Here is a 13,790-nt window from a genome sequence, read left to right as displayed (position 1 = left end):
ATATTTACAACCCTCTAAAGATAGCAGGTGAACTTAACCACATTTTATTGCCCATTTGATACCAGTGAATTTTAATGCCAGTAAAGCACGAAATGATGAACTCCTTGATATGCCCAATGAACCAGTTAAGATTTAGGAGAGAGATGTTTACCTTCAATTCAGAAGAGTAAACCCCTGGAAAGCTACTGTGCCAGACAAAATCAGCAGAAAAATATTACGGCATTGTGCAAGAGATCAACGTCATCACTCTTTTGTATGTATGGTGCGCCCTTTGCTCATGATATATATATATATATATATTGTCTACATTCAACACCATTTGACTGCATATAATTAATGAAAATTAATTCTTTGGATTGCAGATTTTTTTATTTATTTATTTGTGTGTGTGTGTGTGTGTGTGTGTGTGTGTGTGTGTGTGTGTGCACAGGCAGATGCAGTGAGTTGATGTGTGGGACACAATGAGTGAGCCTATTGTCATCAACACAGGCTCTCCTGCCATCAGCAGTGGCCTGATTGTCTGGTCTGGGCTGCTAAAAATTGATGGTGTGCCGCAAAACTGCCTAATAAGTGAACTTTTAATGGCTTGATTGGGCCACTAAGATACCAATGAAAAGAACTGCAAAGAATTGTAATTTGGAGTGCTTCAAATCTGAAGTGTCTGTTATGTATTCAAGAATACATGCATTCCTAGAATCTCAATTCGTTAAATATATCTATAAAAGTTTGGAGTGCAATATGGTGCTACATCCATGAAATGTACAATATTTTTTTTTTTTTTTTGGACATAATTGGTGAGAGACTCTTTATACCTCTTGCAAATTGTTTTATCAGGTTGCAAAAATTTGAACAAAGAGATGTCAAAAATACTGAATCAAACACTCTCTTATCCCAATAACCTTCATATATCAACGTGGTTGTCATCAGAATTAGCTTCATCTTCTCATATATGTGACAATTTCAGGTTTCCATACATGCCCTTGGCGTAGGGTAGCAATCGCTGCCAAGGGATAAGAAGAGTGGCGTAGGTATGACATTTGTCCTCCATTGCAATGCAACAGATAATTCTGTATGGGCATGACAGGCAACCTATTTCAGTTAGTCATCAAAGACATTTTGATCATTTTTTTTCTTTTAGTAGGAATAAGAAGACCCCCCCCCCCCCCCGAAAAAAGGTCAAATGTCATATTGTTACCATATGGAATTGCCCCATTACAAACTGATGGGACTGTATGAGGATTTAGAGATATGCTTTGAAAATGAAGTAACACTTTAATTGCTCACACCTGATTTGACAATTAACTTCAGTGAAGGTTTGACATTTCATGTTACCAATATTTGTTTTCATCCAGATTTCAAATTCAGTTTGTAGATGAAATTGTGCATGAATAGATATTGTTTGTTTGGAGATTTAAATGCTCATTTTTTTCTTGTCTGTGAGGAACTTAAGTCATGTTTATAGGAGTGTCTTGAATTAATCCAGATGATATCACTTATCAATGCCTATACACACACACTTGTAGCATTTTTTTAATGTCAGATGTATGTCACTTATTTTTTTCCCCCTCTTTGTCTAAGTTAGATTTTTCTAGTCAAATAGAAAAGACTGGTAATAGATAACCTGGTAACTTTCCTAATACATGTACATGTAGCTTGCAAAGAGTGTTATTTGGATCACTCTGTCTGTCTACACAAATGTATTGTTCACTGTGCAGAGCTCTGTGAATTTCAACTCCACTGTGCAGAGACGAAGAGAGGGGAAGAAAGCTATCCAGGGAAAGAGCCATTTCTATCAGTCTACTTTAAACACTCTGATCTCTGAAAATCCTTCAAACAAGGAGCAAAAGAAAACAGTTGGAACTGTACACCGAAAGCAAGTCACTTGAAATATTTCTGACAAAGGAGACAGTGAGGAAATGGACAGGGAAAAGTCTGCTGCAACTAAAGGGAAGCTTCCACTGAGGTAACCTGCAAAGCATAGAAAAAAGTGTTGTTGATAGAAATAACAGATCATTGCTTTATGCCAGTCTGTGTAGAGTGCAGACAGGGTAGTGTTTGCTAACAACCAATACATGTACAAAATGTAGTAAACATTGCAGTATGTTTCTCTTAGATTTTTCCTTGGTTGCCATAAAGATGTCCCACAAAATTCTTAGAATTGCAAACTAATCTGCTACATTGTTTGAAGAGAAATTTAGACAAACCTATCACTTTATAGTAAGCCTGGATTGATGATTTTTTCAAGGAGCCAGATATCATGTACAATGTATCTGCACTCAGAAAACTATAGGGACCACAAGGTAAGATAGAGCCTAGCTGCTGCTCCCTTTGAAGGGTACCTTCAGGCAAGGACTTTGTTTTGGCTCTATGACTGATAAACCATTACAGACAAGGATATTGCCACTATTTTCATCTCAGAAGTTCTGACTGATCTCACAAATGACCAACATTTGTGCAGTTGTCTGCCAAATTGATACTGTGTAATGCTAGAGGACATACAGTGTAACAGCTGTGTATTATCTGATTCTGCGTGCACCCTGTTCAGGGGCAGATCAAGGCATTATCTGTAAACTTGTGCAGCTTGAAATTTTCTGCGTTGCTGAAAGTACGAATGTAGGTGACTCACAAGTGATCACACCAACCTTTATATGAGTTTTTTCCCTTTTTTAACATTTGTAAATTCCGGAACCAAGGTAGTGAAGTCCGTGAATTCACAGAGATTTATACATCAGAAAATTATAAGATTTTGATATTACATACTTGTAGTCAAATCAATTTAGAATTGGTCATTTATGTTAACAACATGTAGGGTTTTTAAAGCATTATATAGCAGTAATGTTCAACATTAGTCTCTTCCCACCTCCCTGGTTCATACTTTTAAAATCACAAGTTTAGCTTCATTAAGATTGTAGGGAGGCACTGAACTTTTTTTGTGTGTGTGATTTTGAGTGAAGTGTAAAACACATGGCCCCATAAATATGAGTCAGAATATGAGTCGAATGATATTTCTGTACAATACAAATGAGTTTGGGGCAAGCATAACCAATATCATCTCATCGAGTGCCAATTTGATATAGTGAATGTACCTTTGGTACGAGATGACCTACTGACATTTAAATTGTTGAAGTTGTGGAAATAAATCACCAACTTAGTCAATATCTTGTTCTGTTCCTGTTGCTATCTGTTCAACTGATTATACCCCCGCCAAACGAAGTTTGAAGGGGGTATAATAGGAATCAGCGGACGGTCGGGCGGTCAGGCGGTCGGTGCGTTGCAAATCTTGCGTCGCGAACTTCTTCCTCAGTTTTCGACCGATTCCCATAAAACTTGGCACAGATGTGTGCCTTGGGTTGTAGATGTGCAAGACATATTTTTTGACAGTACCCAAAAGTACGTTGCCATGGTAACGGCATATTATGGGCAAAAATGGGTACAAATCTTGCGTCGCGAACTCCTCCCACAGTTTTTGATCAATTTTTATGAAATTAGGTACAGATGTTCATCTGAATATGTTAATGTGCAAGACACATATTTCCGCAGTGGCAAAAAGTGCGTTGCCATGGTAACGGCATGTTATTGGTAAAATATAGGGCAAAATGCTTCATGGCAAAACTGCTTCATCAGTGTTCTTCCAATTCTCATGGAATTCATATTGAATGTTTGTCTTAGGATATAGGTCAGCATGACACATTTCTTGACAGTGACAAAAAGTATGTTGCCATGGTAACAGCTCACATATTATGAGCCAAAATGATGGAAAATTTTGTGTTGCAAACTACTTCCTCAGTTTTTGCCCAATTTCCATGAAACTTGGTACAGATGTGTGCCTTTGGTTGTAGATGTGCAAGACGCATTTTTCGACAGTACCCGAAAGTACGTTGCCATGGTAACGGCATATTAATGGCAGAAGATCAAGGAAAGATCTTGCGGATTTAACTACTTCCTCAGTTTTTTGACCAAAGCTTATGAAATGTTGTTTTGACCAAAGCTTATGAAATGTTGTTTGGCGGGGATATAACCAGTCGCTGTAGCGACATTTCTAGTTTATTATCTATTTTAGCTCATCTGAGCTGAATGGCTCAAGTGAGCTATTGTGGTTGCTCAGTGTCCGCTTTGTATCATGCTTCGAGCATAACTTTTTTAGCTCACCTGAGCCGAAGGCTCAAGTGAGCTATTGTGATCGCTCTTTGTCCGGCGTGCGTCGTCCGTCGTGCGTTGTCCGTTGTGCGTAAACTTTTACATTTTCATCTTCTTCTCGAGAACCCCTTGACCAATTTTCACCAAATTTGGCAGGTAGCATCCCTGGGGGGATAGGATCTCAATTTGTTCAAGTGGGCACCATACCCCACCTGGGGGCCCCCAGAGGGGCCCAAACCCCCCAAAATTAAGGAATCTTGAAAAATCTTCTTCTCTAGAACCAAAAGTGATAGAGCCAAGTTAATACTATGAATTAGTACATTGATGACTGTAGTTTCAAGTTTGTTCATGGCAGAATCAGGGGTGCCCCCCTTGGGACACCGGGGAAGGGGTGGGGAGGGGTCCTAATGGGGCCCAAATTGTACATTTTAATCTTTTTCTTGAAAATGCCATTATGAATTTTCACTAAAGTTGGCAGGTAGCATCCCTAGGGGGAAAGAATCTTATTCCCATCAAATGGGCACCATGCTCCACCTGGGGGCCCCAGGGGGCCTAAATTTTGACCGAAATTGTAAATTTCATCTTTTTCTTGAAAACCCTATCACTAATTTTCACTAAACTTGGCAGGTAGCATCCTTAGGGGCATAGAATCTCAATTCCATCAAATGGGCACCATGCCCCACCTGGGGGGCCCCAGGGGTCCCACCCCCACCCCCTTCCCCTCCTGTAAGGAATCTTTGCAGATTTTCTCTAGAACTGGAAGTGATTGAGCTAAGTTAATACAATGAGTCAGTATACTGATGACTATTGTTTCAAGTTTGTTCATGGGAGAATCAGGGGTGCCCTCCCCCACCCCTTGGGACCCAAGGAAGCGGGATGGGATGGGGGGTCCAAATGTGGGCCTAAATTTTCATCTTCTTGCTGAAAACAACATAATGGATTTTCACCAAACTTGTCAAGTATAAGCATTCCCATAGGGATAAGATCTCAAAGTGTTTGAATGGGCACCATGCTTTCCTTGGGGGCCCCAGTGGGTCCAAACCTAAATTAATGAATATTAAATAATGTTTTTCTCTAGTTCTAATCAAAAGTGATAGGACTTTAAGTCTTTTTTCCTAAGCTGCATAATCCAACATTCTATAAAGTACAGTGTACTTGGTAGGTTTTTTTACCAGTGTGATGGAATATATGTAAATGGACACCATGCCCCATTCTCAAAGTTACCCCCACCATAAGTTTCCAATGTTCTCAGGTAAGAGTCTGCAAGAAAGCATGGAAGGTGAACTTGCAATACTCAGGTGAGCGCGTGACCCCCGGGTCTCTTGTATCAAATTTTCATCTTTTTCTTATTTTGCACTGTATACTAAATCAAAATGTAACAGACAGCAGTCCAATCAGGACAGAGGAAATCAAGAAGCAAGAACTTAAAACTAGGAAGTACATTTGTACAACTATAAATCCATGGTGCATGTCTCATGTATTTAAAAGACAATAGGCCCTATGTTACTATACATCACAAAACAATAGGTTGCCGTATTTTCTGTTTAATACTCATCAAACTTGGATATTCATATCCCAATGAGAGAAGTGTGATGAAAGATTCAACCTGTAGGACTGTCACTTTTGAGAAAACAAGCTTCAAAACTAAAGCTGAGTGAAGCCTTCTCACATACAGTACCGGTAGTCTAGTTTTCATTGAACAACGTAGGAACTTAAATCTATGTGCAACTGCTCTGAAGGGATAGTGATGCACACCAATTTTGTATACTCAAAGACAAAATTAAAGTCATAATTAGTTTGAAGTACATTTACTGCTTTAATTTGGAGTTTATATAGGGTTTCCATACACACTCTCATGTGCCTCCAGTGAGAAAAATGGATGACAAACAGGGTCAGGCCATAAAGAGAAGAATACAGTGTATTCAAAAAGTTTAAAATCACAACTCTTGCTCAATTTTGTGCTCTCAACATTAAATTTAGATACAAGCAGGGTCGTTCCTTTAGAAATAAAGGAAATCTTCAATCAACATTGTTATAGTTGACAGTCACAGACATTTATTCCAGAGTCATTTTGTTTTCATTGTGTAAAGAATTTGTGATACAGTGTATAACATTTCAAATGTAAATGTAAAAGTAGTAGGAGTATTGCTCATTTCTTTGTCTTGTATTCACAGTCAAGCGGTCATTGCGGGCAACACCATGTACATATCTGGACAGTTGGGGTTGACCCCAGGCTCGAAGACAGTTGTTGATGGAGGAGTGGAGGCTCAGACAGAACAGGTATTACAGTCTACCTGGCTCTCTGATGGTACCATTTTGTATGTGTTTTTAAAGGGGATGGCTAGTAACTGATCAGTGGGAATCAGTGGGAATGCTGGGGGATGATTGTTCCAATTCTTGTGGGATTCATTTAAGAGTACATTATATATCTATTGTGTGAAAATTATTTGCTTCAGAACGGTAGTAATGTGCAGTTTAATGCCCCGTCACTGTACAGGCATGCTAACCTGGAAACATTAAACTGCACCTTACTTGAATGTGAGACTGTTCTGAAGCAAATAATTTTCACACAACAATAGATATAATGTACTCTTAAATGAATCCCACAAGGATTGGAACAATCATCCGCCAGCATTCCCACTGATCAGTTACTAGCCATTCCGGGCTGTAATTTGATGTTTGGTACCAAAAATAATCTTGTTTTGCTTGTCTTGTTCATCATTGCCAGAATTGATAATCCCAAGACCACTTACATTTATTTTGCTAGTTCCCTGTAGACCTATGTATAAGAAAGGAAAGTGTTGTGCTGGCATGAGATTGTACATTTCTTTGACAGTTGTGATGAAATACAGTCAACCTTGCTGAAATCAACCTCAGTATACAGTTGAATACTCACCTATGTCATAAGTCTTTTCAAGTCCTCTTCTCTTTATTCTATTGATTTTAGTCCCTCATTACATGTTTAATTTTCTCTTTCAAATCAAAGCTGTATTGTAGTCCACATTAGATTCGACTTGGGCAAGGTTAACTGTTTATGAAATGGAACATACTTTGCAATATGTTTTAGTGTTTCTATGCAAAAGATAAACTGAGAAGTAATTAAACTTACAATTTGATGTTTGTCATTGAGTTTATAACACAGAAATTATTTTTGAATGAATTGTTTGTGTGAAATTTTTGGCCAACATGCTGGGATTGTAGGGTCTTTAAGAATTGTTTAATGAACACGTGTTCAGGTATGACTTCCTGTTTGTGAGCAAGCCTGGTCTTCTGAAAATGGTTTCCACACAGAAATTAAAAAATAAAAAATTGCTTGTTTACATAATATCAAATAGCCCTGACAGCTGTTACTAATGAGAAAGTGTTTATTACTGTGGCTAGGTTGACATCTGGATCCATTTTACAAGAATTGGAATATTGCGCAACAGTGATGTATGTTTTAAAGTGGAAATCAATCCACATTTTGTCCCATACAATTTCACCTTTTGTTATTTGACTTTGTGTATTTTACTATTTACCAAAATAAATCTACATGATAACCAAATGCACATAATGATAACCATGATAACATGCATAACCAGCATATTACTCTTAGCATAGCCAAAGACAAAACATGTTTTATCATGGCAGAACTGCCGAGTTGCAGAAACTGTGTATAACTATACTGATTACTATTGCTTCCCTAGTGAAAAAAAATAAAATGAAGCGTGTGATCCAATGAGTTAACATAGTTTCCCATAGATGATTTAACACTTTCAAGCCTCATGGGATTGAAGATTTTGTTCCAAATAATGAAAACTTATTCTCATCATCTTTATTTCCCCCAAAGGCCTTGAAGAACATGGGAGAGATTCTGAAGAGCCAGGGAATAGACTTCAACAATGGTAATACTTCATCATTATTGTGCATGATGAATGACAATGAATGACATGTGCAGTGTTTTGCCTTCATGTGTCTTAGCTGAGTGACACTTACATGTATGAAAGCCAGCAAACAACATTCTGTAAAATATGTTACTAAAAATAGGACACTTTTGTGAAATGTCTTGATAGAAGAAACTGAGAAAAAATTATTGAGTCAAAAAGCAGTTACATGAAAACTGTATTAGGGCAGGAAAGATTTTGTTTTACATGACTATGTAGGCACTTTTATGGAAGTGTGCCAGAAGTAGCACTGCATTACAAGTGTACGGTATGTCCCCCCAAAAAAATTACAACGGAGCCCTATGCAATGATATCTTTAAAAATATTGCATCAATCTAAATACAAATTCAGGGTATGAAACTATAACTCATTGCCCACATCTTACACAAAACCCCATTCGATTTGCTTCAGTGGTCAAAGAGAAATGAGGAATTTTGTAGAGGATGTCGGGAATCTCTTTTGTCCAAGTTCTGTCTATTGTTCACACACAAAATCATCGAAGTGCTAAACTTGGAAGAATCAGACTCATGACATGCTTTACTACAATCCCCATTTCTCTGTGACCGCTTAACTGAATCGAATGGGGATTTCTGCAAAATAGAGCTAAGATGTTATATTTTAAGACCCTGAAGTAGCATTGAAAAAAAATAATCATATTGGATGTTATCAATGCGAAAATCTTATTGTAATTTTTGTGGGACATACTGCAGTATGTCCCTCAAAAATTACAATCAAATTTTCGAATTGATAACATCCAAAATGATCGACCTGTCTAAGTGCTACTTCGGGGCCTTAAAATATAACATCTTAGCTCTATTTTGCTGAAAACCTCATTCAATTTGGTTAAGCGGTCACAGAGAAATGTAGATTGTTGTAAAGCATGTCATGAGTCTAATTTTTCCACTTTTAGCAATTCAATGCTCTAGTGCGTGAATAAAAGACAGAACTTGGACAAAAAAGATTCCCGACATCCTCTACAAAATTCCTCATTTCTCTTTGACCACTGAAGCAAATCGAATGGGGTTTTCTATAAGGTGTGGGCAATGAGTTATAGTTTCATACCCTGAATTTGTATTTAGATCGATCCACTATTTTTAAAGATATCATTGCGGGGGGTCCCGTTGTAATTTTTTTTTTTTGGGACATACTGTATAGTAGAAAGACTGCAGCAGTAAAGTAGTATCATATTTGTGTCTGTATTGAGAATGAAGAAGAAGAAATCATCACCTATATGAATCAATTTTTGTGCTTATGACAGAAAAAAAAACCCTCAAAAGCATGACAGCATTTGCATTTTCAAAAGTCAATTTGTTTCAAACCATATGACCACTTCAGTGCAATCTGGAGTTCCAATACAGTGCAGAGGTGCAGAGGTACATTTGTATATTGATACCTTTCATGATGTCATATTTTGCAACATCGTTGATATATTTTTTCTTCTTTCTCTCTCTCTGTCTCTCTCTCTCTTTGTCATAACCGTAGTTGTGAAGTGCACAGTCCTTATGGCTGATCTGAATGAGTTCCAGCGTATGAATGGTGTATATGCCAAATGTGAGTATACACTTCAAGGTATTGCATCAAATCCAAGTATCTGGAGATGCTGTGCTCCAATTATGTAATTATGTATCGACTCTACTTTTAAAATTGCTTTGTTCCATTAAAGTGATTCTCTCCTGGAATACATGGAAGGTGAACATGTGATATTGATCTTTGTGACGGCTATTGGGTCTTGCTTCCTTTGGTATGCAGGTCCATCATTGGTACACTGTTAAAGCCCATAGTTAACAACCTTGGGAATATGTTTCTTTTGCGTAACAACAGATATATCTAGTTTCCTGTTGAGAAGGAATGCTGAGACAAGTCAATAAATTGTGCATATGTTTTCATCTCTGTTATAGTCTTCCCAACAAAGCATCCAGCCAGAGCAGCCTACCAAGTTGCTCGTCTGCCTTTGGTAAGATGATTTATTTTATAACATGTTATTGCTGAGTTCTGTTAAGTCATAGTGATGCGTATATAGCTTCCAGCATTCCATGAGTCTGATTCTTCCAAGTTTTAGCACTTGGATGCTCTTGGAACTGCATATCGATGTGGGAATACAATGGACAGAACATGGAGGGAAGGGATTCCTGACATGCTGTAAAAAAGTCCTCTTTTCTCTTTGACCACCGAAGCAAATTGGATAGGGTTTCTGCAACATGTGGGTAATAAGTTAAGTGTAGTTTCTTACCCTGCAATTGTATTTGGATTGATTCTCTATTTTTAAAGTTATCATAGCGGAGGGTACCGTTGTATTTGGTGGTTTTTTTTTTACATAAGGGATATAATTATGAAACATGTACTTACATGTAAAACCGAAAATTTTTTCATGCATGAAACTTACTTGACTTTTGAAGAAGCCAAGATTCGTGAAAGAAAATGCTTGTGAAAGTAATTGTTGACACAATGCATTCAATGCCAGTGGTAAAAGATTATTCATGAAAGTTTCATGCTGAAAAAAAAAAAGCCATTTTCTCCAATTTGCAGAGTTCCATGCTTTGTTTGAATGTATCCAGTTTTACAGTAATAAATTGTCATGGCGGTTGGAGTGAAAATCAGTGTGAAGAAAATCGATATACGTGTATTTTGTAATAAGCTACGGCAGTGTATATCCTAAATACCTCCATCCCAATTTAAGTGTCTGTAAATATTTTGAAATTCTAAGCTTTTACAATGTTATTACAAAGTTATGTTCCTATTGGCCTATTTTCTTTTTGAAACTCTCAAAAGCCTTCAAAACCTGATGTGATTATTGGATCCTTTGTTTCTGGATTTCAAGAAATAAAGTGGAACAAAGTGCATATTTCTGAAGTTGAAGAGTTTAGAATACTATATGAAAATGCCCACATCAGAAAATTAATGTGCATAGACATGTCATGCTTTTATTGTGGCTAGTTATGTATATGTCCATATCAGGAATTGCTGATTAGATTATAAGCTACAGTTTGAATAGGGAGCCAAAATTGAAGAATATTGGTACTATCAGGAAGTTTTTAAATTTTGTGCTGTTTATTTCTTCCTACAGGATGCAGCTGTAGAGATTGAAGCCATAGCCGTCCTAGGCCACATTGTTGATGATGTCAGCCATCTTTAAGTGTCTCATTCCCAGTCAAGAACTGCCATACATTGTTTGTTCCAACTTTTGTGCATCAATATATAAGTGTGTACAATGTTGTAAAAGCAATTTAATTTTCCTTTGTCTTAGCTCATGTAATGAGTTAATGAAATATGAAATGCAGAGATATATTTAGGGAAAGATATCTACCTTGATACCTTAGAATTGTTAGAAGAGAAAATTATAATTCTATTGTGTTGTAACTCATGTCTTTCTGTTAATAGAATTGTAATACATTGTACACTGTACTCAACCTTTTTTTTTCTATGCCTTTGCCATGAAGTGTTGTCAGAAGCATGTTTTCGGGTTGTCCTTCCGTCCTTCTGTCATTAATGGATTTTGTGGCATTGTATGTACATGTACTTGAAGCCTGCTATGTGCATGTACGAGTGAACAAAGCTATGACTATTGACTTGAAGGTGCACATCCTGAAGGACAAAGGTCAAGGTCAAATTCTAAAATATCACATTTTTTTGTACACAACTTAGAAATGGCTCAAATTACCTTCTTGAAACTTAGTACGTACATCTATTGCCTGACAGTGATTCTTTTTGGATGTTTTGGGTCAAAGGACAGGGGCAAAGGGCAGATTGAAGTGCTTCAGTTACACTATTGAATGCTGGAATTACACTTTTTTCCATACCTTTGAAATGACTCGATATTTAAAAATTGATTAACTTTGTACATGTATATGACATACATTTCCTTACTTTGTTAGGGAATGATTTAGGTTATTTGGTCAAAAGTGAAGTGAAGATGTGAGCATTTCACAATTTTCATTATTTTGTCTCATTAATTTATCTCATTATTTTGGAAAGTGTTGCAATGAAAATTAGTGTATACATTGTGTGTGTATTATGAGATATTGATTATTTGGATAAAGTTGTGGGCCATCTGTTCAAAGGTCAAGAGTCAAAGTTCAAGTGGTAATACAGCTGTACTCAAATTTCAGTTGTTGCTTCACCTTTCTGAAATGAAAATAAAATCATCCTCATGATGCTGAAAATGTACTATGTTTTACCACACTTTATTATGTTTGGGACATAAATTAAAAATCAGGGTTTGATGGTCAAGGATGAAGTGTCAGTAGAATATTGTAGAAAATTTGAAGAAAAAAATATACACACTTTATCTTGACAGTACAGTGTACACATCAGCTCCAATCATCATGAAACCTGTTAAAATTACCAAATAATAGTACAATTTGTATTTCCATCCAAATAAAACTTGGATCAAGGAATGCATCTATTGTATAACCACTCACAACATTTTGTGGTTGTGGCATGAAACCTTCAAACGCTTCATTCCACTTTCTTGCAAATCATGTGAAATTGTCATCTTATATGGTCAGTATGTACTGAAAAACCTATTGGGAGAATAATGCCATGTAGCGGAGAGCCCACCCGTCACCAAAATGATGGCATGATCCGCAATAAGAACAAAACCCAAACGAACAGATAACAAACAAACACAGTGGAAATACAGTGTATACTTCTGCATATACATTGTAGTTAATAATCCCTTTTACCACCCCACACCAAGCAATCCATGTTATGGAAAATTTAACAGACTGCACAGTAAAGCACACCTTCAAATTCTGAACCACATGGTTTTGTCATGCTGTTCTATGAGATTGTGATAATCAAGTTGGTACAAATGACATTATTTACTGCAGTTATGCTGAGGGTCAGCAAAAATGTGAACAAAGAATCTATTTTGTGACCTGCGTGAATGAACAGACCTCTGATTTAGAGTGATGATAATGTAGATGTTGATGACGTGAAATAATGCAATAAAGAGGAGGATTAGAGTCGGAGAAATGTCTGACATTAAACCTTGCATGATTTCAAGCACCCATGTGTACACGTTCGTTGGCATAGTGTGACGATAAAATTTATGTGCTTGGTATTTTTAATTTCATTTACCTAAAGAGGAGAGAGTTTGAGGTCAATCTGTTTGTATATAAGTAGGGCTTATCGAAAATACAGTGCAATGCAGTAATTTCCGTGTTGTCATGCACTAGCAGGGGTTGCGGAGGGGGGGGGGGGGCTGCAACCCTTTCCCCACAACACTTTTATTGGCTTGTTCTCCCCACCCCCTCAAAAAAAAAATCGTAATAAAAAAACAAAAAAACACACACACACACACACAAAAACAACTATGCATTTCAAAAGGTCCTGTCCTAAGATTCTTCTCGTCTGAGTGGGATGGGGTTAAGGGTACGTGTACTACTACAGGAAAAACTCAGTTTAACAAGATCTTCGGGACCAATACAATTTGTTGTCGAGCCCACCGGAGGTGTGGGGAGACTAAGGGATCGCTTGCGGCGTCTGTCTGTCCGTCATCTCTCAGTCCGTAACGCCACAAAAACTTGAATAACTCTCTACTGAGGACTTTAATCTCAATCAAACTTGGAGGGAAGAGTGGTAAATACAAAGATACATATTTTACCAAAGAGATTTTCCCCAGTGTGATGGGGAGGAGAAAAATTTCTTTGCATTTTACTCAAAGAGATTTTTCTCCTCCCATACCAAACATGAAGGTCACCTCAAGGTCAAAGGTCACAGGCAGGGGTC

At 37.3% G+C, this 13,790-nt stretch overlaps 1 protein-coding gene across 2 annotated transcripts in view; it reads left to right on the top strand.

Annotated features, from left to right (window-relative positions):
• Positions 1-12,401, top strand: part of LOC139731715 (2-iminobutanoate/2-iminopropanoate deaminase-like) — a 34,575-nt gene extending 22,174 nt beyond the window's left edge. The window contains exons 2-7 of one of the 2 annotated variants that reach the window (XM_071642595.1): positions 1,716-1,963; positions 6,312-6,417; positions 7,967-8,021; positions 9,543-9,611; positions 9,959-10,014; positions 11,125-12,401. In XM_071642595.1, the coding sequence (XP_071498696.1) occupies positions 1,917-1,963; positions 6,312-6,417; positions 7,967-8,021; positions 9,543-9,611; positions 9,959-10,014; positions 11,125-11,193 (402 nt within the window). In that variant the 5' untranslated portion in view covers positions 1,716-1,916 and the 3' untranslated portion in view covers positions 11,194-12,401. The remainder of the gene's footprint in view (positions 1-1,715; positions 1,964-6,311; positions 6,418-7,966; positions 8,022-9,542; positions 9,612-9,958; positions 10,015-11,124) is intronic. The other variant, XM_071642594.1, reaches the window with a different exon arrangement.
• The last annotated feature ends 1,389 nt before the right edge of the window (positions 12,402-13,790 follow it).

The sequence above is a fragment of the Diadema antillarum genome, unplaced genomic scaffold (assembly GCF_040938485.1).
Source record: "Diadema antillarum isolate AM-2024a unplaced genomic scaffold, OU_Dant_1.0 seq00000383_RagTag, whole genome shotgun sequence".
Lineage (NCBI taxonomy): Eukaryota > Metazoa > Echinodermata > Echinoidea > Diadematoida > Diadematidae > Diadema > Diadema antillarum.
The sequence above is the reverse complement of the archived record's forward strand: the minus strand, read 5'-3'. Positions and strand labels throughout refer to the sequence as shown.